Source organism: Eublepharis macularius, chromosome 9 (genome assembly GCF_028583425.1).
Source record: "Eublepharis macularius isolate TG4126 chromosome 9, MPM_Emac_v1.0, whole genome shotgun sequence".
Taxonomy (NCBI): domain Eukaryota; kingdom Metazoa; phylum Chordata; class Lepidosauria; order Squamata; family Eublepharidae; genus Eublepharis; species Eublepharis macularius.
The window spans coordinates 104,960,346-104,986,782 of NC_072798.1; the positions used below are offsets into that span (position 1 = coordinate 104,960,346).

General features: G+C 46.5%; 1 protein-coding gene across 1 annotated transcript in view; it reads left to right on the forward strand.

Annotated features, from left to right (window-relative positions):
• Positions 1–6,461: 6,461 nt before the first annotated feature.
• Positions 6,462–26,437, forward strand: part of BEND7 (BEN domain containing 7) — a 78,309-nt gene continuing 58,333 nt past the window's right edge. Inside the window, exons 1-2 of the mRNA XM_054988217.1 lie at positions 6,462–6,720; positions 15,753–15,836. Coding sequence (XP_054844192.1) covers positions 6,660–6,720; positions 15,753–15,836 — 145 coding nt within the window. The 5' untranslated portion in view covers positions 6,462–6,659. The remainder of the gene's footprint in view (positions 6,721–15,752; positions 15,837–26,437) is intronic.

The following is a 26,437-nucleotide window of genomic DNA, read 5'->3' on the forward strand; positions in this document are numbered from 1 at the left end:
TGTAAGAGGCTGAGAAAAATGGGGCTTTCTCAGCTGTTACCCTGGAATTCTGAAATGCCTTGCTTTGTAGGCATTCTGCGGAAAGGGCGACTCATTTCCAAACAAGAGACGGTCAAGACCAACACAGTTATTGGGCATGAGAAACATCAGGGAGCTTACACCCTTGGTCATTAAATGTAGATAGTGTCATCTTCAATTGACAGAAATATCTTAACGAGTAGGTATAAACAAACAATTTGAACGGTAATTACAAAATGAAAACGTTGAGTAATCCAAGACATTGGTTTGCTACACTACTGTGTGAGCACATATGGATCAGGAGTCTCAGTCCAAAGACTCAACAGTGCATCTGAGTAGGTGCAGGTCACTCCCAGGTGGCGATGAATGGCCGAAGATTAGTGTGCATAAACCTCTAACCAGGGACATTTTTCCTATACTGAGCTAGCCCCTCCAAGTCCCTTCCGAGTCAAAATGTGACAGTTTCAAATCTGCATATCATTTCTTACTCAGCAGTTGGATTCTCACTTTGAAATTGTTTTTTACTGAAATATGACCACTTTGAAATGTTGCTGATTTACAAGTACTTGGAAATGCTCATTTTGAGTAATTTTAATATCTAATCAGTAAACATTTATTATTTTGCATAGGGATAGTCCAGTTTAGGCTGATTTATTTTACGTGCTGCTGCTGTCTTGATGTTTCCTTTGCATACTGTACTTTGTTTTATATTTCTAATGTTTATTTTTGATTTTTTGATTTTTGTACATTATTTTGAAAAGTGCCATGACCCGGATAGCCCAGCTAAGCCTGATCTCGTCCAATCTCAGAAGCTAAGCAGGGCTGGCCTTGGTTTGTAAATTGGATGGGAGCCCTCCAACAAAGACCCGGGTTGCAGAGCCAGGCAATGGCAGACCACCTCCGTTAGTCTCTTGCCATGAAAACCCTGCCAGGGGCTGTAATAAGTCAGCTATGACTTGAGGGCACTCTCCACCACCATTTTGAAAAGCAGAATACATTTATTTAAAATAAATAAATTAGGCAGTATTGCCTATGTAAAGCCTTCATTATATAGAATTTGCATTTGATTTCTTTCACTGTATTTACATGAACAGTATTTACACATGACACAAACAGCATGAAAGAGGCTCAAAGGTGTTTTTTAGTATAACATGCAAAAAACAGTCCATGGACATTTTCATATGCAAAGTTTAAACCACACAAATGCAGGGCTTTTTTTTTAGCAGGAACACGGGGGAACGGAGTTCCAGAACCTCTTGAAAATGGTCACATGGCTGGTGGCCCCGCCCCCTGATCTCTCTGGTGGGATCCACCAGTCATGTGACCATTTTCTCCGAGGGCAACCCACTGAGTTCCACCACCTCTTTTCCCGGAAAAAAGCCCTGCACAAATGTAAAACCTACATTGATCAGAACAGAGATTCACTTCTCTTTTGTGGTCTTTTTATTTATTTTTATTTTATTATTGGAATCATAGTTCGCTCTCCCCACAAACAGGCTCAGAGCAGATCACATCAGTTTAAAAGACAGAAAAATAAAACATATAAAAAACAGTAGCATAAAAGGAGCAAATATAATTTCACAAATCTACCCTCAGCAGCGCACACTGCACTGTCCTGTACACAGTTATTATAAGCCTGCAGGGGCCGGTGACAGTTAACAGATGAAAAAATCAAAGACCCGGGAGAGGACATGCACCTCCCTCCCCCCGCCCCCCGGTAGGAGGCTGAATAGGAGACCCATTTGCCCCAAGCACCAAAGGCCTCGTAGAACATCTCTGTCTTAAGGCCCGGCAGAATGACAGCAAGTCCCACTGGGTCCAAGTTGTCATAGACAGAGAGTTCCACCAGGCTGGAGCCAGGGTTCAAAAAGGCCCTAACCCTGGTCGAGGCAATGCAGATCTCCTTGGGGCCAGGGACCACCAGTAGATGTTTGTCTGTTGAACGGCAAAGACCCCAGGGAATATAGGGTGAGAGGCAGTCCCGCAGGTATGCTGGTCCAAATCCGCTAAAGGCTTTAAAGGTCAAAACCAAAACCTTGAACTTGATCCAGAATTATACTGGGAGCCAGTGCAGCTGGTGAAGGACAGGTGTCACGTGACAGTAATGGAGTCCCAGTCAAAATATGCGCCACTGCATTCTGGACCAGTTGTAACTCTTGGAGCAGGCTCAAGGGCAGCCCAGAATACAGCGAGTTACAGTAGTCCAACCTGGAGATGACCACTGCATGGATCACCATCACCAGGTCCCGGAATGAAAAGCAGGAGGCAAGCTGCCTGATCTGATGAAGATAGTAAAATGCTGATCTGGCAACTGCTGCGATCTGAGCCTCCATCGATAAGGAAGCATCCAAGACTACACCCAGACTCCTTACTGTCGAAGTAGGCACAAGCAGCGCCCCATCAAGGGATGGGAGCTGGATCCCCGAACCCAACAGCCTACAACCTAGGTAAAGGACCTCTGTCTTCATTGGATTTAACTTCAGTCTGCTCTGCTTTAGCCATCCAGTCACAGCCTCCAAGGCCCTGGGCAGATCCTCCAGAGTGGTATCTGGCTGGTCGTCCATCAACAGATAAAGTAGGGTGTCATCAGCATATTGATGACAACCCAAACTGAAATTCCACACCAGCTGGGCAAGGGGATGCATGTAGATGTTAAATAACATTGGGGAGAGTATCATCCTCTGAGGGATGCCATACACCAATGGGTGGTGTGATGACCACTGCTCCCCAAGCGCCACCCTCTGTCCCCAACTGTGGGAAAAAAGAGACTAGCCACTGAAAGGTAGTCCCGTGAATCCCCACATTGGTGAGGCAGTGGGTCAAGAGCTCGTGAGCGACTGTGTCAAATGCCATGGTAAAGATCCAACAAAACCAGCAGTGCCGACCCGATGTCTGTGGAGATAGTCTGTGAGGGCGACCAGTGCCATCTCCATCCCATGGCCAGGGCAGAAACCAGACTAGAATGGATCTAGAACCTAGGAACCCCTCAGGAATACCTGCAGCTGTTCCATCCAGCCCATTCAATCACCTTACCCAAAAACGGGAGGTTCAAAACTGGGTGGTAATTGACAGAGTTGGTGGTGGGTCCAAAGAAGGTTTCTTCAAGAGAGGCTGCACCACAGCTTCCTTCAATGCTCCAAGAAAAACCCCCAGAACTTAAGGAGAGGTTAACAATGGCCTCCAAAAGCTCCCGAAGCCCATTGGCACTGGCTTTCACCAGTCATGGGGGCACAGGTCCAAGGGGCTGGTGGTGGGTTTCACTACTCAACCCCCTATTATAGGAACAGCAGGCAAAAGAATCAGTCAGTAATCGTTTTGAGAGTTTGAAACAGTTTAAGAGTTTAATACATTATATTGTTTAAATAATATACAGTTTAATACATTGCCAGCTCATTTACAGTTTAATAAATTATATTATGTATACATATCTCAAGTCTATAGAGATGTGTGTTCTCTGGGGTAAGGGAAGTTCTCAGACATTATTTTTTCAGTTTCTGAACTGTTTTAGGACAACTTTCACTATGCTTGTGATTTGTGTAGGGCTTTTCTGGCCCTGAAATTTCAGACTATCACAGTATTTAGAAGGCTGTTTTTGAAAAACATGGGCGGGACAATAACTGTATTTCCAGAGTTAGGGACAGAAAAAATGTACCAGCATATTCTCTGTTGCAATATGAGGAACATGCTGCAATCCTAAACAGAGTTACACCCCTCTAAGTCCATTGGCTTCAATAGATTTATAACTCTTTGCACTGTTGGTAAACTGCCTATTATACACTGTAATATTAGGCAGTTACTCCAGGATAGAAACACTGAAAATAAATGTCTGTATATCAATGGTTTACAGTGGAGCAACTCTGCAGAGCATCTCACCATTTCTTCCAACACAATTTTAAAATCACTTCTCTACGAGTAATGGATCTGAACAGGATTCCAACTAGATCTGATTAAAATGGAACCATACAATAAACAGGTGTACTCAGAAGCATTCTCCTGTTCTTAGGGCTGCACTACTTGTTAGTTAGAACAAGATGTCAAGACAATGCATCCACCTGGACTGAATTGAGACCTAGGTTTCCTGTCTCATGACCAAGGCTGATTTCTCCACACCCACTTCCCCTCTGTATACCCCACCCTATTCAATCACGGCTGCTATTGTCATTTGGCATCTGAAATCACTCCACTCTCCAAGATATAAGGACAGATGGACTAACATTCTAGCTGTATCTGAAGAAGTGAGCTGTGACTCGCAAAGCTACCACAAATTTTGTTAGTCTTATAGGTTCTACTGGACTCTTGCTCTTTTCCACTACTTGTTAGTCAGCTTGCCTAACTGCCTATTTAGCTCATGTAAACTATGGTCAGGCCACCAGACTTGCCAAACTTGCAAGGAGTTCAGGAAGAATTCTGTGAAAGTACTTTTTTTTTCAATAGTAATTTATTTAGGGTTTTTTGTAACAATAAACAACAATAACAACAACTTCATAAAACAGCAACGAATTACGAACAAATAAACATTAAAAGTGAAATTAATAACTAATAATTAGCATCATAACTTTTGAACTTTCCAGCTTAAGTATATAAAGTGTATTTTTACAAAGAGAAAGAGCAATGTGTACAAGTCTAAACGTAAGCTATAGAATAATAGAGGTCTTGTTTCATCTTAGCTGATGTCCATTTTTCTTCTTCAGTCAAATAATCCAAAATTGGGAACCATTGTTCTAGAAAATATGACTTATATTTTGGATTATCCCTTTGCGCCAGTTTGTCAGAGATTTTCTGCAAAATAAAATGCTCCCAGATACAAGATTTCCAGCTGCTCACTGGTGGGGCAGATTTTTGTCTCCAATATGAGGCTATTGTTAATTTAGTGAATGCCGGAATAGATAAGATTTAGGCGAGCTGTTGGGATCTCTGGATTTCCCCAAAGATTTAAAAGGATTATCTCTGGAGATTTTGGGATCGTGTATCCTGTTATCTCATGAATTTATTTATTTATTTAAAATTTGTATTCTGCCCTCCCCACAAGTGGGCTCAGGGTGGATTTTGTCCCAAAATGAGCTGATGTGTCTGCAGCCCCAACAGCAATGAATATATGAGCCCAAATCACCGCATTGCTTCCAGCAGTTAGCTGGATGAGAAGGACTGATGTGATTCAGTTTAACCGGTGTCATATACTAGCGAGAAATAAGTTTTAGGGTTTGCATTTTTGTATTTACTATATTTGTTCGAAAGACATGTGATGTCCAAATTGTATTCCATGTATTATTTGAAGGGTCAAGGTTGCACTCTTTAGCCCAGACTTTTTGGTATGCTGTGAATGCACATTTGATGAACTGCAAAGATATGTAGAAACTTAAGAGGCTGGTCTCTTGAGTATTGTACTACCCAACTTCCCTTAGGCTATTTAGTAATTATGGGTGACTATGATGTATTCGCGCTCTTGGTTTTTGAAACTAATTGAACTCATTTCCTATTTTCTGATTACCGACGCGTTGCGATGGCCAGACTTGCAACTCCGCGCTGAACGCGCCTTGTGGTGTCTCTGCGCGGGGGTCGCTCGTTTCAGCCACAGCCCCCCCCCCCCCCCGCACGACCCGATTCGCCAGAGTAAATAAATACAGCCGAAAGAGCCGAAGCGCCTCCGCGGGTCTCCACGCGCCGCCGGCGCAGCCCCTTCACCCCGCGAGGAGCCCGTCAGCCTCTTCGGGGCCTTCAACCCACAAGCTCGAAACGCGTCAGGGGCCGCTGGGCAAAGCCTGGCCCGCTTCCTTCCGCTCACACGTGTCGGCGCGCCCGTCCAGACGCTCAGAGAGAATCCCGTGTCTGGGTTTTGAGAACTTAAAGCGTTTCCAGGCCAGACCACCCACCCCCCCACCCGGGTCAGTCGGGGGCGACCCGACTGGCTTTCCCTCCCCGCGGCCGGCCGCGAAGACGGCTCCCCGGCCGCCCGTGGGAACGGCCTCCCGGCGGGGCGCCGGCCGCGAGGGCTCAAAATGGCGCTGCTCCCCTCAGCCTCCCTCCGGCGGCCGCGATCCTGAGCCGCCCCTCAGCGCCGCCATGAGCCGGAGCCCTCGGCCGCCGCCCCCGCGGGGCCCTGCGCCGCCGCGTCCCCGGTGTGGCGTGGGGCTGCCAGCCGGGCTGGGGTGGGCGGCCTGCGGGCCGGGCGCTGAGCCGCCACGGGGCGCGCTGTGAGGCGAGGCGAGGCGAGGCGAGGCGGCGCGCTCCGCTCTTCGCTTCCCCCAGCAGGTGGCGGCGAGAGGTCCCAGGCGGCGGCTCAGCCATTGCGAGCGCTGGGCCGGCCTCCCGCCGCCTCTCCCGCCGCCCCAGACGCGCCGCCGTCGCCTCAGCCCCGGCGGGCGGCAAGGACGGGGCTCCCCCCTCGGCCGGAGGCCCCTCTGGCGGCGAAGTTCGCGGCCGGCGGGCGGGCGTGAGGGGGAAAGTCGGCGGCCAAACTTGTCCCGGCCCCGCTCCAGCCGGCGCTGGGGGCTGAAGCAGGCGCGGCCGCCGGGGCCGAGCCGGGGCTGCTGCTTCGAGGCGAGCCGGACCTTGCTCTGCCTGCCCGCTGGCTGGCCGCCCGCCCGCCCCTCGGGGCTCCCCCCCCGTCCGCCTCCCTTTCTTCCTCCTTCCTCTCTCGCGCTATGGAGTTTACTGAAAGGAAGAGGAGCAGGAAATCCCAGAGCTTCAAGCTGATCCATCAAGGTGAGGGGCAGGAGAGGGGCGGCGGGCGGGCGGGCGGGCGGGCGCGGGGTGCCCCTCGGCCCCTCTTGCCCCTGTTTTTCTCGGGTTCTCAGAGTTGGGTTCTTCCGAGAGAGGAAGGCGCAGCCGTTAAGGAAATGCGTCCTTCCCTTCTGCCCACTTTTTCTGATGTCTTCTTCCTTGAAATATAATCGCCTCAACGTTGTGGAGCCTGTGGGGCTGGGCTGTGTGTGTGTTTGTGTGTGCGTGCTTGGGGGGTACAGTCTTAATAAACTAGGCACTTCTGCCGCCCCCCCCTCCCCTTACTTGGGGAAAGGGAGCTGCTATTTCACTGCCAATGCCATTTATTTACGAAAGCCTACTTGGGCAATTTTAGCAAAACGCTGATACTTGAGAAGCAGTGAGCTGGCTTTTTTAAAAAAAGTAATTATTCCTCTAACGACGTTGTTTTCAGACTCCCCCCCCCCCCTATTTTATCGATCAGTTGTGTACCGATAGGTATTTAAATGAAAGGCTTCATAGAGGCTACTGTAAGCATGCAAACATATACAACACAGCTAATTAATTGTACATGAACAAGGGGGAATTGTGGGCTTGTAACTTGTCCTTTCAGTATGACTGAGCGTCTCTGAGGAGAAATGCAGATGTTTACTCAGAATAATCACATTTTTAAACCTTATAAAAGGCATTCTCCCAGCTTTCACCTGCAGTATATATAGTTCCTTGGTGTTGTATAACAGGTGTTCTAGTTGGGAGACTCTTACCCCATTTTAATTTGACATTAAAACATGGCTGGAAAAAGGCTGTAGCATATACCACAAATATCTCCATGAATTACCTATGTGGCCTGCCTGATAGGAACAAGACAGGTAGTTTTGAATGTACTTCCATACTTTTTATATTTTAGTTTGATGATGTGCCATCAGATATATTTAGGCATTGCATTTAACTTCTCAGTTCAAAAGAAAAGTATCTTCCTATAGATAAACAATATATAACATTAAAAAGTATTTTCTGACTTTTTAAATACCATTGCATTACAGTCTTGAAGCTTATTTTTTTGTTAAAACAGGTGTCACGTTAAACCCATGCTTATAGTGTGAACATTGTGTTGTTGGACAGCACAAGCTGGGATGTACATTTGAAGCTGACAGGCAGAGGGGGGAGTAGGATGGATCTGGTTTGTTTCTTCAGTTTTTGCCTTCTCACCTTTAACTTAAGTAATATTATTTAGAAGTGAAGCTTGGACACCAGGCAGTGTAGTGATTAAAGTGTTGGACTAAGACCAGGGAGGCTCAGGTTCAAATCTCTACTTGCCAAGAAAGTTACTGGTTAATCTTGAGCTGGTCAATCTCCCTGCCTAATCTACCTCACAGGGTGGTTTGAGAGTAAAGTAGAGCCGGAGAGGACAATGTCTGCCAACCAGAACTTGGAAGAAGGGTGGGATAAAATGTGCTAAATAAATAAATACTGCTATTCATATCTACCCATGAGATGCTAATTATGTGTCTGTAATTTCATCAACTAAGTCCTTAGTAAGAAGTAAATGCTGGTTGTGTTTGGTGCTGAATGAAAATACTTTATGTCAACGTGACATTTATCTTGCCTCTAATTCCTCTGCAAACCGTTTGTGGTAGCTTTTTCAACTAATCTAAGAACTCCTTTAGTTTTTCAGATTTGAACTGATCACAGTAATTTTTTAAAATATCTAGTTTGAGAAATATGCTGTTGTTAATCTGACACTTCTGTGATGGTGTTTGCTTTTATTGTAACAATTTATTTCATCCAGTGTTGTGTGCATTAATAGGTGTTTCCCTAGCAATAAGCCTGTTCTTTTGGCTTGTGCATAAGTGTAGCATCGCAGAGCAGCCGTGTTTGATGTCATGGCTCTGAGACATCTTTCACAAGCAAAGATGAGCTTGAGTGGCAGTGCTATCTTCACAGTTACTTATAAATTAGCCAGAGTTTACTGTTTGCAGTTACAGCTTTAAACTTGGCCCTGCACATGTTACTTGAGGCAAAGTTCTTGGTTGATGAATGCTTGCTGTGGGACTGATTCATTGTTTTGAGATGGGAGTTAATAGCAAAACAGCACCAGCTGGCCATTTGGGGTGTTGTGCCCAATTTTGTAAATTGCCACGCCAACAATATCAATGCCCTGTGGCTTCAGTACCCCACCTTTGTGTCAAAATGGTTGCATGTGTGCTGTGAAATTTGTGTCAGGCCTACCCATTGTTTGAATTGTCTACTAGCCTCATCCCTTTGAATATTGTCTGTTGCGTTATATGCAACATTGTGTCTGGTGTCCTCAGTCACTGGAATATTTTTCTAACAATTCAGATCCACCTGAAGAGATGGAAGAAGCTAAACAGTGCTACAATTCTGTACCATTAACGAGTTAACTGTTGTCATCCAAAACCACTAAAAAGGGGGAAAGGTTTGCAGAAAAAAGGCTCAAGGTCGTACTTGGTCTAGCAGGAAGGAGTTCCACAGCTGGGGGAATGTTGAGCGATCAAGAATCGGCCTCTGATACCTTGAGTGATTCCGCACACGTTGGGTAATGCACTTCCAATCCTCTTTATAGATCATTTGGAACGGATTTTTTTTGTGTGCGGAACAAAAAATCCACCTCAAATGATTGATAAAGTACATTGAAAGTGCATTATCCAACGTGTGCGGGATCAGCCCTTGTTATCCTGGATGCTTGTTTTCAAGAAAGATATGTGACTGATCATTGTAGACCTGGGATGTAGAGAAGGATGTGGTGTGTTAACACAAGCCCTTTTAGGAACTGCTTGTATATGGAATGGTCCCGTGCTACTCTAATGTTGTAGCTGATATAAAATGCAGAAAATAAGGAACAGAAGGACATCAGTGAAGGTTTGCAAAAGCGTTAGGCCCCTTTGCAGGTAGAGAGAATCACTAGAGTGACATTTCTTAGACGGGAACCCAACAAAACTGATACAACTTTGGTCTGCCAGTGTGGTGTAGTGGTCAGAGTGCAGAATAGGATCTGAGAGACTAGATTTGAATCTGCACTCTGCCGTGGAAGGTTGCTGGGTGATCTTGGACCAGCGATATACTCTCAGCCTAATTTCTATCCAACAGGGTTGTTGGGAGGGTAAAATGGAGAATGGCATAAGGGAAAAGGCACGGTATAAATGAAAGAAACAGTTTAGCACTCATAGCTGAATCTGTGGTTGGGATACAAACTGTATTTGTTTTCATTGGAATATTACATCCACAGAAACAAATAGAGGTTATGAAGATGCTGCTCTGTCATGCAAGAATCTTTTCATTTCTGTCAAAACACAATGAACTTACGGAGTGCATGCTGTAGTCATATTTTCGTACTTTTCAATGCAGCCCAGATTTTTTTTATAAAGCAAGAAACCCAAGTCTCTTAGCAAAGAAAAACTGCACTGCATTTGGCTCATGGGATTTATGCTGTGTTCCCTTTAGATCACTTACTGTAATATTAAGACTTCATTGCACAATTGCATTTAGACTTTGGCAATCTGTGTTTACTTGAAGAAATGTGTTAATATTGTGCAGCAGACTCTGGAATCTTTTATCTCCCCCTCCCATTCCAGTATCTGAATGCCACTTGCCTGCTCTTACCTAGTTTGATATTCTGCATGTGACAAGATGCAGAGGAGTTAGCCGTGTTAGTCTGTAGTAGCGAAATCAAAAAGAGTCCAGTAGCACCTTTAAGACTAACCAACTTTATTGTAGCATAAGCTTTTGAGAATCACAGTTCTCTTCGTCAGATGCATGGAGGGCAAGTTTCTTCTTGCCCTCCATGCATCTGACGAAGAGAACTGTGATTCTCAAAAGCTTATGCTACAATAAAGTTGGTTAGTCTTAAAGGTGCTACTGGACTCTTTTTGATTTTGCATGTGACAAGTATCAGTTCCTGTTCTATGTATTGTCGAAGGCTTTCACGGCCGGAGAACGATGGTTGTTGGGGGTTTTCCGGGCTGTATTGCCGTGGTCTTGGCATTGTAGTTCCTGTCTTTTGGTGCTACACCTCTGAAGATGCCAGCCACAGCTGCTGGCGAAACGTCAGGAACTACAATGCCAAGACCACGGCAATACAGCCCGGAAAACCCCCAACAACCATAGTTCCTGTTCTGTTATATGCTTATAACGCCAGTTTCCAGTATGCCATTATACTCTAGTGTGACCAAGAAACAGAATGAGGTTTTGCGGGTGAAGGGATGGGGAATTGGAGGTGGGCAGAGATCGGATTCTCAGGGGCTGGAGTCATCAAGAACAGAGCCTTTTAACCACCCCGCCCACCTCCCTCAGATTCTGGACTGTGGTTGTTTACTTTATTCCATATAAGTAACTGGTTGCCGTACAAAAGAGGAGAAAGTAAAGCCCTGACTTTGATAAAATTAGTGCAGTGAGAGCAAAGCCTGCCTTACCCTTGTGATGCTGGGAGACCCACCCCTCTGGGATTGCAGGGTGCAAAGTGTATCCTTCTTGCAATATACTAGCCGCTTCCAGGCACAAAAGCAGTGAACAATTGATAGTAAATAAGAAGTTATAGCATTGTGCTGGCAGAGATCAGAAGGAACAGACACTGCCAGAGACATTGGAGATGAAAATATATATTTAGTTCACCTTGTGTGCATAACATGTTTCTTAATACGGCTCTCTTGTGCCTGCTTGTATGAGAGTTCCAGTGGGGCTTCCGTCCAAATAGATAGGCATAGGATTGAGCTGTAAAAGTGCTTTAGGTTGCCTTTCTTTGCAGATTTATTTGTTACCTGTGAAGTAAATGGCAGGGGCCTCCAAGTAAACATGGGCAGAGTTACTGTTATGCTTTCTGATTCCTGGAACTGCACTAGACCTATCTAGTCTTTCTGTTGTGCCTTTCTAAATGTTTAAAACCTCAGTAATGCTTACAACAATCCTCTAAGGCAGGCCAATTTACTTACTTTATATATCAAGAGGCTGAGAAACAATGGCTTGCCTAACCTCCAATGAGCTCATAACTGAAGGAATACTTGAATTAATATTAACATAATATTAATAATAAGCCTGCGAAAGCGGGGAGGGCGGAATATAAATACAATAAATTAAATTAATATTAATAATAACATTTGATTTATATACCGCCCTTCAGGACAACTTACAGCCCACTCAGAGTGGTTTACAAAGCATGTCATTATCATCCCCACAACAATAATCACCTTGTGAGGTGGGTGGAGCTGAGAGAGCTCCTAGAAGCTGTGACTAACTCAAGGTTACCCAGCTGGCATCAAGTGGATGAGTAGGGAATCAAACCCGGTTCTCCAGATTAGAGTCCTGCACTCTTAACCAGTACACCAAACTGAATTTAGGACTTCCAAGCTCATGGTGCTACATGTGCTTTAAGACTTGGGCCATGGCCCCATTTTCCACGTGGTGTCATTGTCTCTCATTCAACTGTCTTTTATGTCTCCCTGCAAAGTAATATCCTGTACAGTTTTAGTACCAGGTGGGTAGCCATGTCGATCTTTAGTAGAAGAGTAGGATTTGGATCCAGTAATACCCGAATCCTAAAAGACCAACTAGATTCCAGGATATGAACTTTCGAGAGTCAGAGCTCCCTTCATCAGACACATTCCAACTAGATTTCCAGAAAATAAGCTTTCAAGAGTCAGCGCTCCCTTCCTCTTATATGAGGTCCGGTAGCACCTTAAAGCCCAGCTAGATTTCCAGAAAATAAGCTTTCAAGAGTCAGATGTCCCTTCCTCAGACATGAGTTCCAGTAACACCTTAAAGATCAACTAGATTTCCTGGATATGAGCTTTTGACAGTCAGAGATCTGGGAGTTGTGGCTCTCGAAAGCTCACACCCTGGAAATCTGCTATTTTCGTGGCTCTGCAGTTTTAGTACTTGTTTGAAAGTGGGATTTTTTTTCATTTCATTTTTGTGTCATTAGATTATGTATCTAAGGTCAGTTATCAGAACACGAGATTTTATTCTCTCCCTCCGTCTGATCTGTTTTCACATTATTCTGATTGTTCTTGCATATCCTTGCATGATTTGTTTTTCTCCGGACCTACGGCCTTATACTTGCAGACTGGAATGTATACTGGGGTCTATATACTTGTTCACAAATCCCGATTTGTATGGCCCTTTCCTGGTGCTTCTGCCATCAGAAACCCTTTCCCTGTCCAGAAATGCAGGCCTCCTTTGGTCTGCAGGAGAGGCTTTCAAAAGTGGGCTTTTCATGGGATAAGCCAGAGACTGCCATTGATCACCTTGGCTGGGCTGGTAATGCCAGAAGTCAGCAATTTAATGTAATGTGCCAGACCATAATGCCTCATCCCTTGCCTTAGTGATAAACGCCTCATTTGAACCACTAAGTCACCATTTTTATGATTTATGATTTGGATGAAAGAATAAAGGGAATGCTTATTAAATTTGCAGATGTTACTAAATTGGGAGGGGTGGCAAACATGGTAGAAGACAGAGTCGGGATATAGGATGATCCTGACAGACTGGAAAACTGGGCTAACACAAATAAAATGAATTTCAACAGAGATAAATGTAAAGTTCTGCATTTAGGTAGGAAAAATCAAATGCATAATTATAGGATGGGGGAGACTTGTTTTGGCAGTAATACGTGCGAAAAGGATCCAGGGGTCTTAGTAGACCATACGCTGAACATGAGTCAGCAGTGTGATGTGGCAGTTAAAAAGGCAAATGCGATCTTGGGCGGTATCAACAGAAGCATAGTGTCCAGATCATGAAGTGATGGTATCGCTCTACTCTGCTCTGGTTAGACCTCACTTAGAGTATTGTGTTCAGTTTTGGGCACCACAATTTAAGAAGGACAAGCTGGAACATGTCCAAAGGAGGGCAATGAAGATGGTGAGAAGTGTGGAGACCAAGTCCTTTGAGGAAAGGTTGAAGGAGCTCAGTATGTTTAGCCTGGAGACAAGACAACTGAGAGGTGATATGATAACCATGTGAAGGTCTGTCATATGGAGGATGGTGTGGAGTTGTTTTCCACTGCCCTAGAAGGTGAGACCAGAACCAACGGCTTGAAATTAAATCAAAAGAGGTTTTGGCTAAACATTTGGAAGAACTTCTTGATTGTTAAAGCGGTCCTTCAGTGGAACAGGCTTCTTTGGGAGGTGGTGGGCTCTCCTTCTTTGGAGGTTTTTAAGTTGAGGCTAGATGGCCATCTGACAGCAATGCTGAATCTGTGAACCTGGGCAGATCATGAGAAGGCAGGCAGGAAGGGTTACATCTGTGCTTAGTTCTCATGGCCTCTTCTTACACGCCCTGGGTAATGCCGATCACCACTTTGGGGTCAGGAAGCAATTTCCCCCAGGCCAGCTTGACTAGGGATCCTGGAGGTGTTTTGCCATTATCTGTGCATAGTGTACATATATATCTAGACACAAGAGTATCACAGAATCAAAGCAGCTAGAACAAAGCAAAAAGCCATGAAAACGAACTAGAAAAACAATTAAGGAAAGGTTTCTTTAACTAGCCTGGAGCAAATTAAGGCATATTCTATAAATATAAAGTCTTATTTATTATACTTGAACCATTTTCTAATAAACCTTATAATTATATATAACTTGTGACAAGGTCAGACTGGACAAATTCAAGACCATATATATGGTCTTTATATTTATAGAATATGCCTTAATTTGCCCCAGGCTAGTTGAAGGAATGAGTTACATTGCCTTAGACCTTCCTTAATTGTTTTTCTAGTTCGTTTTCATGGCTTTTTGCTTTGTTCCCTCGTTTTCTGGGCATAGAGCAGGGGTCACTGGGTGTGTGTGTGTGGGTGGGGGAGTAGTTGTGAATTTCGTGCACTAGGCAGGAGGTTGGACTAGATGAACTTGGAAGTCTCTTCCAACTCTGTGATTCTATGATAACTTCTTTTGATTTAAAGGGGGTGCCCTTCATTCCACTTCTGCAGCACTTTCATAAAGAGGAAATTGGTTCTCAGTAAGTAGACAGCACCAAGCAGCTTTCCCAGACAGGAAAGTCAAAATGGCTCTTATTTTAAAAGACCATCATTCCTTGGTTCAAAATATTACTCCTTTAATGGAGAGTATTTATGTCAAACTCCAGAACTCATGAATATCTCTTATTTCTTCATTTTAAATCTGGTAACTGCCGGCCTAAAATAAGTAGGAGGGTTAGGAACCAACTGCAGTCTCCTTAATGAAGGTTTGTCAGAATCGTCCTGCATTTTAATACTGGTCTGAACAATTGGATTTACTAAGGTTCTATTTTAATTGTATTTTATTTTTGTAATTTTAACAACTGTACTTTATGCTTGTATGATAAATTTCTATTTTTACTGTTCTTAACTCTGTATTGTGATGGCCTTTGGCCATATACGATTAAACCTTACCTTGTACCTTAATAAAGGTTTACCATAAACGCTCTTTCAGTACTTATATGTAAGCAAAATTCTTGTTATTTACTGGATATGTAAGTGATCAAAATGAAAGGATCTTCATGCATGGTCTATACTCCATTATATTAAAAATTGCTATTAATTTCCATTCATAGAGCCTGACCTGTTCCCATTAGAATTCATTGGCAGCCTTCCTAGATAAAAAGCCAGGGAGCTAAAAGGTTATACCTTTTGCTTCCTACTAATTGTATTGTGAGGTAAGGGTTTTCTTGGTTTCTAAGGACAGCAAATTTCTAATTTCTGTTTTCAAACAAAAAATTACTTGCCTTGTGTAAAACAAGAACCCAGAGAGTTGGCATCTGGTATGTTAATTTGCTGTGAAAATGAACAGCACAACTGAGGTTAACATAGCTGCTTGCTAAAATATGTGAAATATTTTGGTTAAGTGCCTTCAGCATAAGCAGAGGGCTTTATTTGTTTTTAGGACGTGCTGACTTTGAACACGTTTTCTTTGAGTGCTGTGAGGTACAGGGAATAAGATGGAAGATGCATTGGTAGATAGAGATCAGACTATCACAACATATTCAGGGCCTTGTTCCCACACCCTCAATCACTTGATTTCTAAGACTTTTCATTATTTTTCAAATTCCAGATTATCACCACGATGCATACAAGATCTCGGACTACAGTAATGATGTTAACGGAGAGGCTAAAGAGACACAACTATTTTATTTAGGTATGTTCTTGTATTCATCGATGCCTATATGCGTTTGTGGGAGGGAGGGAGGGAGGGAGGGAGAGAATTGCCCCCTATGCATGCAGGAAGCCCTGGCCAAAGGGCCTTCTCTTTTGCAGACTGCTAGTGTACCTTTTGCAAAACATGTTGTAATTTGAGACATAAATGTTTATTAGTGTCTACACACAGTACTAATTATCACTCGCCCAGAGAACCAGATGCTGATTGTGCAGTTCTCCAGCTCTGTGCTCGGCCCATTTACATTGCATATTTGCTGGCATGCTTCACTGGCAATAGTTTTTGTAATTGGGGTATTACATCTTTGACATCTGGATAACAGAAATTCAATTTCCAGGAATCTGCTATTTGTTTGGATTTGCTTTGGCCATGCATGGGGGTTAATGTGTTGTCTTAATGTAATGTTCTTTCACCTCTGGAGGCAGGCTGCTTATCTTAACCAAGGAAAAACCTAAATTAAATCAGCTGTCCACAAGGTGTAAGGAAGATACTACTGTGTTATAGTGGGCCTACCTAAAGCCTGAGTGACTTGCTCATTATTTTCATAATTACCTCTAGTATGATTCTGTCCCTTCATATTGCAGTGCTCATACCTGTTTTATACCTGCTCCAATCCAGAAGAATGCTGAGCCATGCTCTGTTTCTAAAATGCACACATTGCAAAATGCCAGGGACTGTAAGATATGTATTATGAATTGCTTCGGTTCTCCTAGGGAGAAGGGCAAAACACTGCGGAGTTCAGTGGGAGTTAAAAGATGCTTTGTCTCTCTAATCCAGTTCTCAATGACATAAATTTGTTTATTTTATTTAGTTAAAACATTTCTGTGCTGCCTTTCCACCCAGATAGGGGCCGAATCCACACTTCTCAAGTTTTCTACTTTTTTCCCCACCCATTATTCGCTTCTCAGAGGGCTGTTCACATACTCTTACCTCAATCCCGTCATTCTCTTGCGTCTTTCGCGTTGCACCTCAGACGAATTTTTCATGCGTTCAAACACTTCTCTTGCACGGTTCTCACCATGGATGTGGACAAATAGAAGCGTTTCACAAGGAGACCGCCCCCTTCAAACCACCCCACTTCCGTGTTTGCAGCCTTTCCGGAACACCATCCCTCTTTGCCGTGCCATTATCAAGCTTTTCCACACACTCCGCAGCATGCCTACCTGCCTGCCCTTTCCCTTTTTTTTTTTTAAAAAAAGGGGACTTCCCCAATGTTGTTGCACAATCTGGGCCATAAATCTTAATCGGGGTGCTCCAAAATCCCTGTGAAGACATCAAGGGGTGGCGTCATTTCCATTTCCGTGTCATTTTTAGAATGCCGAACAGTCGGAAATATTGGTGGCTGTTAAAATTAATTTTTTTTAACTGTTGAAATTACCGTTATAGCGGAAATCCGTCATTCTAACATTACATTCAAGTGTCAAATAATTAGTCTGCCCGTTTGGAGTGTTTGGATCACCCTCACCTTAAATATCAGTTCAAATTAGCCTGCCAGAATAATGGTTCAATGGATTTCAAAGAAGACGGCATAGAATAGCATTAACCAATCACAGGCATCATAGGGGTGTGGCCTCGACATAGCAATTTAGCAAAAAAATGCTATAGCGGAAATCTGATGAAAAAATGGGAAAAAATGAACATGATGTCATCAGCGACGTCAGATCTAAACCCGCCCCGTATCGCACGATTCTACCAAGGATGTGGACGAAGTATAGCGCGAGGCGGCAGCAGTAAGAGAAGGGATGTGAACACAGCCTGGGACCTTACGGCATAGAATCCAGCGCGATTAATGCACTTGAAAAGCGGAAGGTAGGGAAGTGTGGATTCGGCCAGGGTCCCCATGCAGTTAACATCAAACCATTAAAATGCTTCGACATTAAAACATTACAAACATTAAAACAGTTCTTAAAGTACAAATGTATCTAAAATCTTTAAGCGTTCCTTAATTGAAAGGAAGCGTAATGTAAATCAAGCAAATAAATGTAAATCTATAAACAGAGTTCTTTAATTTGATTCCAATGCTACCACTTGGATTTGCAAGCAGACATGGTGTCACTGAAATTCAAACGTGTGCTATTCTTAATGCACATTTGCCACACACACACAACACACACACAATGATGCAATGTCCTGGCCTAGCGTAATCCTAGGAACTGTTTCCTGGGAGTAAGCACCATTGAATAGACCCAAGTAGGATTTTGAGTAAACCTACTTCGGATGAGTCTCCTGCTGAGCTTGGCAAAATGGCTGAATTAAGGACGGTATGCCTGACGCTAAAAGTAAAAATGACATCTGTGGCCAAGATAAGACCTGTGCCAGTCTGGTAGTGGTTCACAGAAGGGCATCAAGGTTGTGGCCATTCTCTGCCTTCATATTTTCTTTTTATAGTTGCATGTAATTGAATGTTAGTTGTTGTTTAAGTTTATAACCAGCTACTTAAACTGGCTTACGCATTTTGAAAATGTAGTATTATCTTCTTCTTTCACTTCTCTGCTCCCTTTTTCACACATTTGCCTGCAGCGACCCAGCTTCCAGAATGGCTGTTTCTGGGTGGTGTGTGTGCTAGCTCCTGGGATGAATTATTTCATGCCTTTGGTCTTAGAGTATGTGGCGTTTGATAGTACATATGGCTCATTGGCAGATCTAAAAATGGTTCTTGCCAGGTACTTTTGGACTAGATATATTCCATTAATGCAGCATCCTATTCAGATATGCAGATTGGTCTGGGGTGGGGGGAGCAACCTTGTCTGTAGCTGTAGGGGTTTTGGTGGGAGTTGGGCAGTTTTTCGTCTACCTCTAGTGGTGGTTTGGAGCATTTGGTCAGATCCAGCTTGTGGGGGGGGGGGGCAGCCTGCATGCCATCTCGCCCCATTTTGAGGAGTCCCCTTAACAGATTTGGGGGGAGCCATGCAGGGATGTGCCCAGCTCTGGGCTATTGTCAGGCTTCACACCCAGGTGGCAGGGGAACAGCTGAGTGGCTTGCATCCATGTGGGATCACATTATCTGCCATTCCATGATTATTTCTCCCAGCAAGTGGGTTATCTGATGTGTGGATCCATGCCCTATGCTGTGCCAGTGCTCCAACGGCAGTAATCAAGTTGTGGCCATGTTTTACTCCAGCCTCATGTGGTGGTTGTTCCATACTCCTTTACCTCCTGTCTCATCCCCATTGCCCCTGGGACCACAAGCAGAGTTCCTGGACTTCCTTGGGGGCTGGTTTGTGGCTTGGAGACAGAGGCAGGATGATGGAGTAGGGGGGGGTTCACAACTTCCCTCCCCTGTTTCATCCATCTTTGCTGCCCGGTGACACACAGGGGCCCCACAAGCATGCTCTTCTACCACATCTCTTTGGCGGAAGTGTGTGTCTGTGCTTGGCTGTGCAATCATGGGCTGCACTGAGGAGCCGGGGAGCAGAGCGATGGGGGTGGACTAAAGGGTAAAAGGCCCTCCTGTCCTCTTGTGAGCAGAGCACATGATGACCAGGAGACAGTTCACTTCTGTTTCGCCAACCTCCCCACCTTTATCTATGGGGGAATTGTCATGCTTACATTGTTTTCCTCTTTTTTTTTTTTGCGGAATATGCCACTTCCACAAGCACAGGGAAATACATTGGTCTGCTGCAAACAGTTTGACAATGGTTTTTAACTTGAAATTAAGACTGCTTTTGAAAGGTTAATGCAGAAAACTAATTATGCCATCCTGGTAACCAAATGTGTGATGAGACATTTATCTGTGTAATTAACAGAGAAGAGTAGTTTCATAAACCTGAATGCTATTCTGTGTTCAGTCTTTAGTGCATGTTTACTTTGAAGAGGTGCCAAAAACCGAAATGTTTATGTCTGGTATAAAGTGGGCCTGAAGCATGCTCTAACGCAGGTGTTTGTGTGGTTTAGAACATTTTTGTTTTGATGAATTAGACTTTGGCAGACCAAAAACTTTGTTTTGTCAGACTAAAATATGAAAAGTAGTCTTGCAATGGGAAAAGAACGCAAAAAAAATAATGCAAAGCCTGTTGACTGCCCCCCGCCATCATATTTTTGCTTATAGGGGATTCTACCTGCCAAGGACTGACACTAAGCTGCTTTGAGTTCATTCTGTTTTATTTTCACTGAGGGAGTGGGTGGGTGGGTGGGTCTGTGTGTGTGTGTGTGTGTGTGTGTGCTGCTTTGAGTTCATTCTTCTCAGGGGTGGGGCTGTGTGTGTGTGTTGCTTTGAGTTCATTCTGCTTTCATTTCATTCGGGTTTCTGTGTATGTGTGTGCTTCTTTGAGTTCATTCTATTTTATTTTTATTCGGGGGTGGGTGCATGGGTGAGGATCTGTGTGTGTGTGTGTGCTGCTTTGAGTTCATTCTGCTTTTTTCATGGGGGTGGGTGGGGCTGTGTGTGTGCGTGTGTGTTGCTTTCATTCTTTTGTTGACTGAAGTTTACATTGTTAGGGTTCCCACAGCTTTTGAATGCAGATTGGTTCTGTCTTAGTTAAATATATGAGTTATGGTTATTTGTATTAGTTAAAATATCAGTTATAGTTATTCAAGTTTTATGTTAGGAATGGATAGCTGTGTCCAAGTCACAGAAGGCTTTCATCAATATATTCATCAGCATATAGGTGTTCTTATGTCTTAATAGCTGTAACTCAAATGGTTCTCCCCACCGTCAGCTGATTAACATCACTGAAATTGCATATGGGTGTTAAGGACATATGGGTGTTAAGGAGGTTTTTATAAATATTGTTTGTCTGGGACATTGGAATATTTATGAGCATTTCACAATGTCACAACAGCTTAGCCGTTGGTAAGGTAGAGTTGGCGGGCAACAAAAAAAAGCCATTTTAAACTAAGTATAAATCTAATGAAGCTAAAGTTGAGTATCTAATTTTGAATTGCTCCAGGAAAGCCTGAACATTTGAAAATTCAATATTCATTAGATTAGGAATTTCAGACTCTGTGGAATTTTGAGAGAGAATTTTGGATTTTTTTTTCTACGCTGACAGAGGGACTCTGTTAGAATTTAGATTTGTGAGATGGGTTTTGGGTTTTTAGAGGCCCCCTCCTTGCATATTTTAAAACGTGGTTCCAAAGAAATGAAATGTTTGCCAAAAGGAATGGAAGATTTCACTTTTTGTAGAGGATACAAAAGGAAAAAAAAAACCTTTCTCATAAGAGTGTAATTTTCCAAGCTTACTAACATTTATCTTGTTGCAATGCATCGTGCTGGGATTTGGGAAGCGGCATCACTTCCAGGAGTGACATCACTTCTGGGAGTGACGTCACTTCTGGGAGTGATGTTGTCATGCATTTCCAGGAGCGTGTGATAACAGAGAGATCGTCGTCGTCCTTCTGTGCAGCCCCACATTGGGACTGCGCAGGCGCAGGCCAGCCGCGGAGAAGATTCTTTTAGCTTCTAGAAATGTGACGGGGACGTTCGGGCCCACCGCGCATGCGCGCCGGTGTTCCCGCCAATTTTGAAGTACAAGTACCCGAACGTCCCCGGCATTCCCTCAGTTCCTTTTTCGCCGCCGTTCGAAAAGGTTCTTTAGCTGTCGCTCGTGTCTTCGGACTGTTCGTCGCTTGTGAGTTATCGCTTCTTTTCTGGGACACGCCTCCACCATGTCCCATTCCTCTCTATTTAAAAAATGCCAGCAATGTGGCACTAAGATGACCCACTCAGACGGTCATGACCTGTGCCTTATCTGTTTGGGCGAGGGGCACGTCGTGGAGCGCTGTAAGTTCTGCATGGCCTTCACCCCGAAGGCGCGGAACGACCGCAAGGCCAGGCTCCGAGCCTTCCTTTGGGACGCCAACCTTCTGCCGCCCAAACCGTCTGGATCGTCCGGGAGCAAGCCCAGCTCTGTCGCTCCCTCGCCGGCTCCGCGTAAGTCGCCGGAACCGCTCCCCTCGGATCCGACGGGGCCGCCCGTTCCGGAGGGCTCGACTGCCTCCGGTTCCGTGAGTGTTCCGTCCAGTCGGAAGGCGAAGAAACGCGCTTCGTCGAAGCCTTCTTCGAAGCCTTTGGCCACTGCGGCTTCTTCGGAGCCCCCGCCAAAAAAGGCAAAGACCAAGTCGAAAGCCAAGAGCCGTGCTTTATCGCCGGCCCCGACGTCGTTGGCTGGTTCGCCTCCCAGATCGGCCCCTCCTGCTGAGGACGTCAGGAGTCTCCTGCACACCCCTTCGCCTCCTCGTACGCCTCCTCCGGTGGTTCCGGACGACTATGAATCGTTCCCTTGTTTTTCGGAACCGTTCCAGGAGTTTGAACGCTCCCTGCCATCTGCTCCGGTCCCGTCGGAGGTCTCCGTTCCGGCGCAGCCAGTCTTGTCGGTTCCGGCGCCGTTTCACCGATCCGTTCCAGTGCCTGCTGCTCTACCTCCTTGGCAGCCTGTCCCGGGCTTTGGGAACGTGGCCTCCTGGCAAGATTTCGTGGCTTGGATCCAGCAGTCCGCCCCCTTCCTGCCTGGCCCATCGGCGCCCTTGACCTCGGTTCCGGCGCCGTCGACTCTGCCACTTGCTCCGCCTGCTGCTCGGCCGCATCGCCATCTTTCGGCTCCCGAGCCTTGTACCTCGGTTCCGACGGAGCGCCCTTCGGTTCCGACGCAAGCCCCGGCGGTTTTCTCCGACTCCGAGGATGAAGAGGGCCTGGCGTCTCCATCTGAGTACTCCTCGGACGCAGCTTCCGACCCTTCCCCTGATGATGCTGTGGGGGAGCTCCGTTCGTCGTCTCCTAATGACGACTACAGAGTGTTCGCGGAGCAGCTGGTCCGGATGGCCGCAGCACTGGAGCTGGATGTCGCCTCTTCCACCTCAAAGCCCAAGAGCAAGCTGCTGGAGCCGCTGTACTCTGGCTCTCCTGCCTCGGTGGCGTTCCCCCCTGTCGAGGATCTCGTCGACAATGCCCTCGCGCTCTGGCAGACCCCTGCTTCCGTTCCGCCTACGGCCAAGAAGGTCGAGAAATATTATCGGCTCAAGCAGGAGGATTGCCCTTACCTCTTCACCCATCCAAAACCCTCTTCCATCGTGGCCGAGGAGGGTCAAGCTCGGTTCCGACGCGGTTCCTCTTCGGCTCCGTCGGATCGGGAGGGCAGAAAGCTAGATGGCATTGGTCGGAAGGTGTATTCTTCGGCTTCCCTGGGGTTCCGTATCGCCAATTTCCAAGTGATAATGGGCTCCTACAATCTCTTCTTGTGGAAGCGACTATCCTCCTACCTCTCTGACCTTCCCGACGATCGCCGTGCCTTGGTCAAGGCTCTTCAGGCTGAGGCTTTCCGGTTGTCAAAGCAACAGATGACAGCTGGCAAGGACGCCGCCGACTCTGCTGCACGTGCGATGGCATCCTCCGTGCTCTTGCGTCGGCACGCCTGGCTTCGATCTACGGGCCTGCCCCCCGAGAAGAAGGCCAAGGTCGAGGATTTCCCGTTTGAGGGTCCCCAGCTCTTCTCAGAGAAAACGGATGAGTCCCTTTCCCTCATGAAGAAGAACCAGCAGACGGCCAAGTCCCTCGGGGTTGCGCCTTCGGTTCCGCAGACGGGTCCGAGATATCGGTACGGCAGGTTCCGGTCCTATCAGTCACCCTACCAGCAGTTCCAACAGCGCCAAGGAAGGTTCTCCTCCGGTCAATCCTATGGCCACCGTTCCTACTCTGGTCAACAGCGCCACTCTTCGAGACGCTCCGGCCGGTCCAAGGGACGACAGCAGCCTCCCTCGCCCAAGCCCTCGACTTCGGCGCAAAAGCCCACGGTCTTCTGACTAGACCAGGACGCTTCCCAGTTGGCCTACAAGGAGACTGTTAATGTCTTGTTCTTGGACAGGCTACGGCCTTTCTTGCCCCATTGGCGGCTCATTACTACTGATAACTGGGTCCTCTCTATTGTGGCCCGTGGTTATAAGTTATCGTTTACCACTGCACCCCCTCTTTCGCACCCCCCTCGTTGTGCTTCTTGTTGTAATGTGTTACAAAATAATGTTTTGGAGTTGGTTAACAAAGGTGCTGTCCGGGTGGTCGATGTCTCTGCTTCCCCTTGGGGATTTTATTCAAGATACTTTCTTGTGGATAAGAAAGATGGGGGGTCTCGTCCCATTTTGGACCTTCGGGCCCTTAATACTTACTTGAGGGTGGAAAAGTTTAGGATGCTTACTCTGTCACGAGTATTGGAACTCTTGGAGTCAGGCGTCTGGATGGCCATTTTGGATCTCAAAGACGCCTACTTCCACATTTCCATCTTTGAGGGCCACAGAAAATATCTCCGTTTTACCTGTGGAGGCGCAGTCTATGAGTACACAGCCTTGCCCTTTGGCCTGGCCTCGGCGCCCAGGGTGTTCACTAAATGTATGGCCACCGTGGTGGCACATTTACGGTCTAGTGGCTGTTTTGTCTATCCATATTTGGATGATTGGCTCCTGGTGGGTCCCTCCTCTGATTCCCTCCGGGCCTCTATCGCCCTCACCTTGTCCGTGCTAGACGGCCTGGGGCTAGTGGTCAATTTGGGGAAGTCTGTGTTGTCCCCAGGTACGAGCATTAGGTTCATCGGGGTCCACTTTGACTCTCTGCTGGGCCGGGCTTATCTACCCCCGGACCGCTTGAGCAGGCTGTCCTGCCTGGCCCGCCACTTCGTGCATAACCGGTTCCAAACTGCCCTCCTGATTCAAACCTTGTTGGGCCTCATGGCCTCCTCCACAGGGGTGGTGTGTTTTGCACGCCTGCACATGCGGCCTCTGCAAAACTGGTTTGTTCGGGTTTTCAACCCTCTCGCTATGAGTCAACACCGTGGGTTTTCCATCCCGAGGGTGATACAGCGGTCCTTGGTGTGGTGGACTGTCCCTGAGAATTTGTCCAAGGGTTGTCCTTTTGGTCCCTTCCTGCCGGAGGTCACCGTCTTTACGGACGCTTCCAATCTAGGCTGGGGAGGGCGTTGTGGGCGCCTGTCTGCTCAGGGTGTTTGGTCCTCCCTTGAGGTAAACATGCACATTAACCTCTTAGAGCTTCGAGCGATCCGTTACTCCCTTGCTTCTTTTGCAGATGTCATTCGGAACAAGAGGGTGCAGGTCCTGTCGGACAATACCACAGCCTGTTACTATCTCAACAAGCAGGGAGGAACGGTCTCGCTCAAGCTCTGCAGGGAAGCGACTACGCTCTGGAATTGGGCCATTACCAACAACGTCCTGCCCAAGGCCGTTCATATTGCGGGGGAGAGCAACACAGCAGCAGACGCGCTGAGCAGAGTGTTTTTGCCCCAACACGAGTGGTCCCTCAACAGGGCTTACCTCCATGTGGTTTTCCGCATGTGGGGCACCCCGCTCATCGACCTCTTCGCCACAGCCCACAACACACAGGTTCCCCTGTTCTGCTCCCGGGCCGGGATTGGCCATCGTTCACTGGGGGATGCCTTCCAGATACCCTGGTCTCCAGGGCTCTTTTATGCCTTCCCGCCCTTCCCACTCCTTCACAAGGTCCTGTCCAGGATCAGAGCCTTCCGGACCCATTGTATCCTGATTGCCCCTCGGTGGCCTCGCCAGGATTGGTTCCCCCTTTTACTCTCCCTGTCACAGGGGCGGTGTCTCCCGCTTCCACACGCCCCAGACCTGCTACTCAGGGACGGGGTGTGGCATCACGATGTGGCAGTGCTAAATCTGACTGCCTGGCTCCTCTGCGCCCCAGACTAGGCCTCTCTGCTAGGGTACTTAACGTGATCTTGAATGCCCGAAAACCGTCTACCAGGTTGTCCTACCAGAGGAAGTGGTCACGTTTCTCTAGGTGGTTAGCCCCCAAAGGGGTTTCCCCTTTCACTTGCCCGCTGCCTGTCATTCTGGACTACCTCCTGGACCTGTGCTCCCAAGGCCTGGCGTTCTCCAGTGTTAAGGTGCACATGGCTGCTATCTCTGCCTTCCATGAGCAGATTGATGGGAGGACTGTGTTTGCACATTGGCTGTCCAAACAGTTCCTGAAGGGCCTACTGAAGTCCTTTCCTCCTAGGGCCCGTCCTATTCCTCAGTGGAGCCTGACCCTGGTGCTCTCCCGTCTGATGCTCTCCCCTTTTGAGCCCCTGTCTACCTGTCCCTTGCCTCTGCTCACGCAGAAGGTGGCCTTTTTGGTTGCAGTCACTTCCTCCAGGCGGGTTGGGGAGTTGTCTGCTCTAAGGTGTGACCCCCCCTTCCTGCAGTTCTTCCCCGGTACGGTCATGCTCCACACTAGTATGCAGTTCCTGCCCAAGGTGGTTTCCAAATTTCACCTGCGTCAAAAGGTGGTCCTTCCTTCCTTTTTTCCTACACCCTCTTCCCCAGAGGAACGTACTCTACACACATTGGATGTGAAACGTGCTTTATTGTTTTATTTACATCGCACCAAGTGTTTCAGGAAGTCTCCTGCTCTGTTCTTGTGTTACTCTGGCCCTCGCAAGGGCTCGCCAGCTTCTGCCCAGTCCATCTCTCGCTGGATTGTGTCTGCAATTAAACTTTGTTATCAGCAAGCTGGAGTCCGGTGCCCGTTGTTGATTACTGCTCATTCTACTCGAGCACAAGCTGCCTCTGCTGCCTTCCTGCGAGGAGTGCCACTCCAGGACGTCTGCCAAGCTGCAACGTGGTCTACCGCTGACACT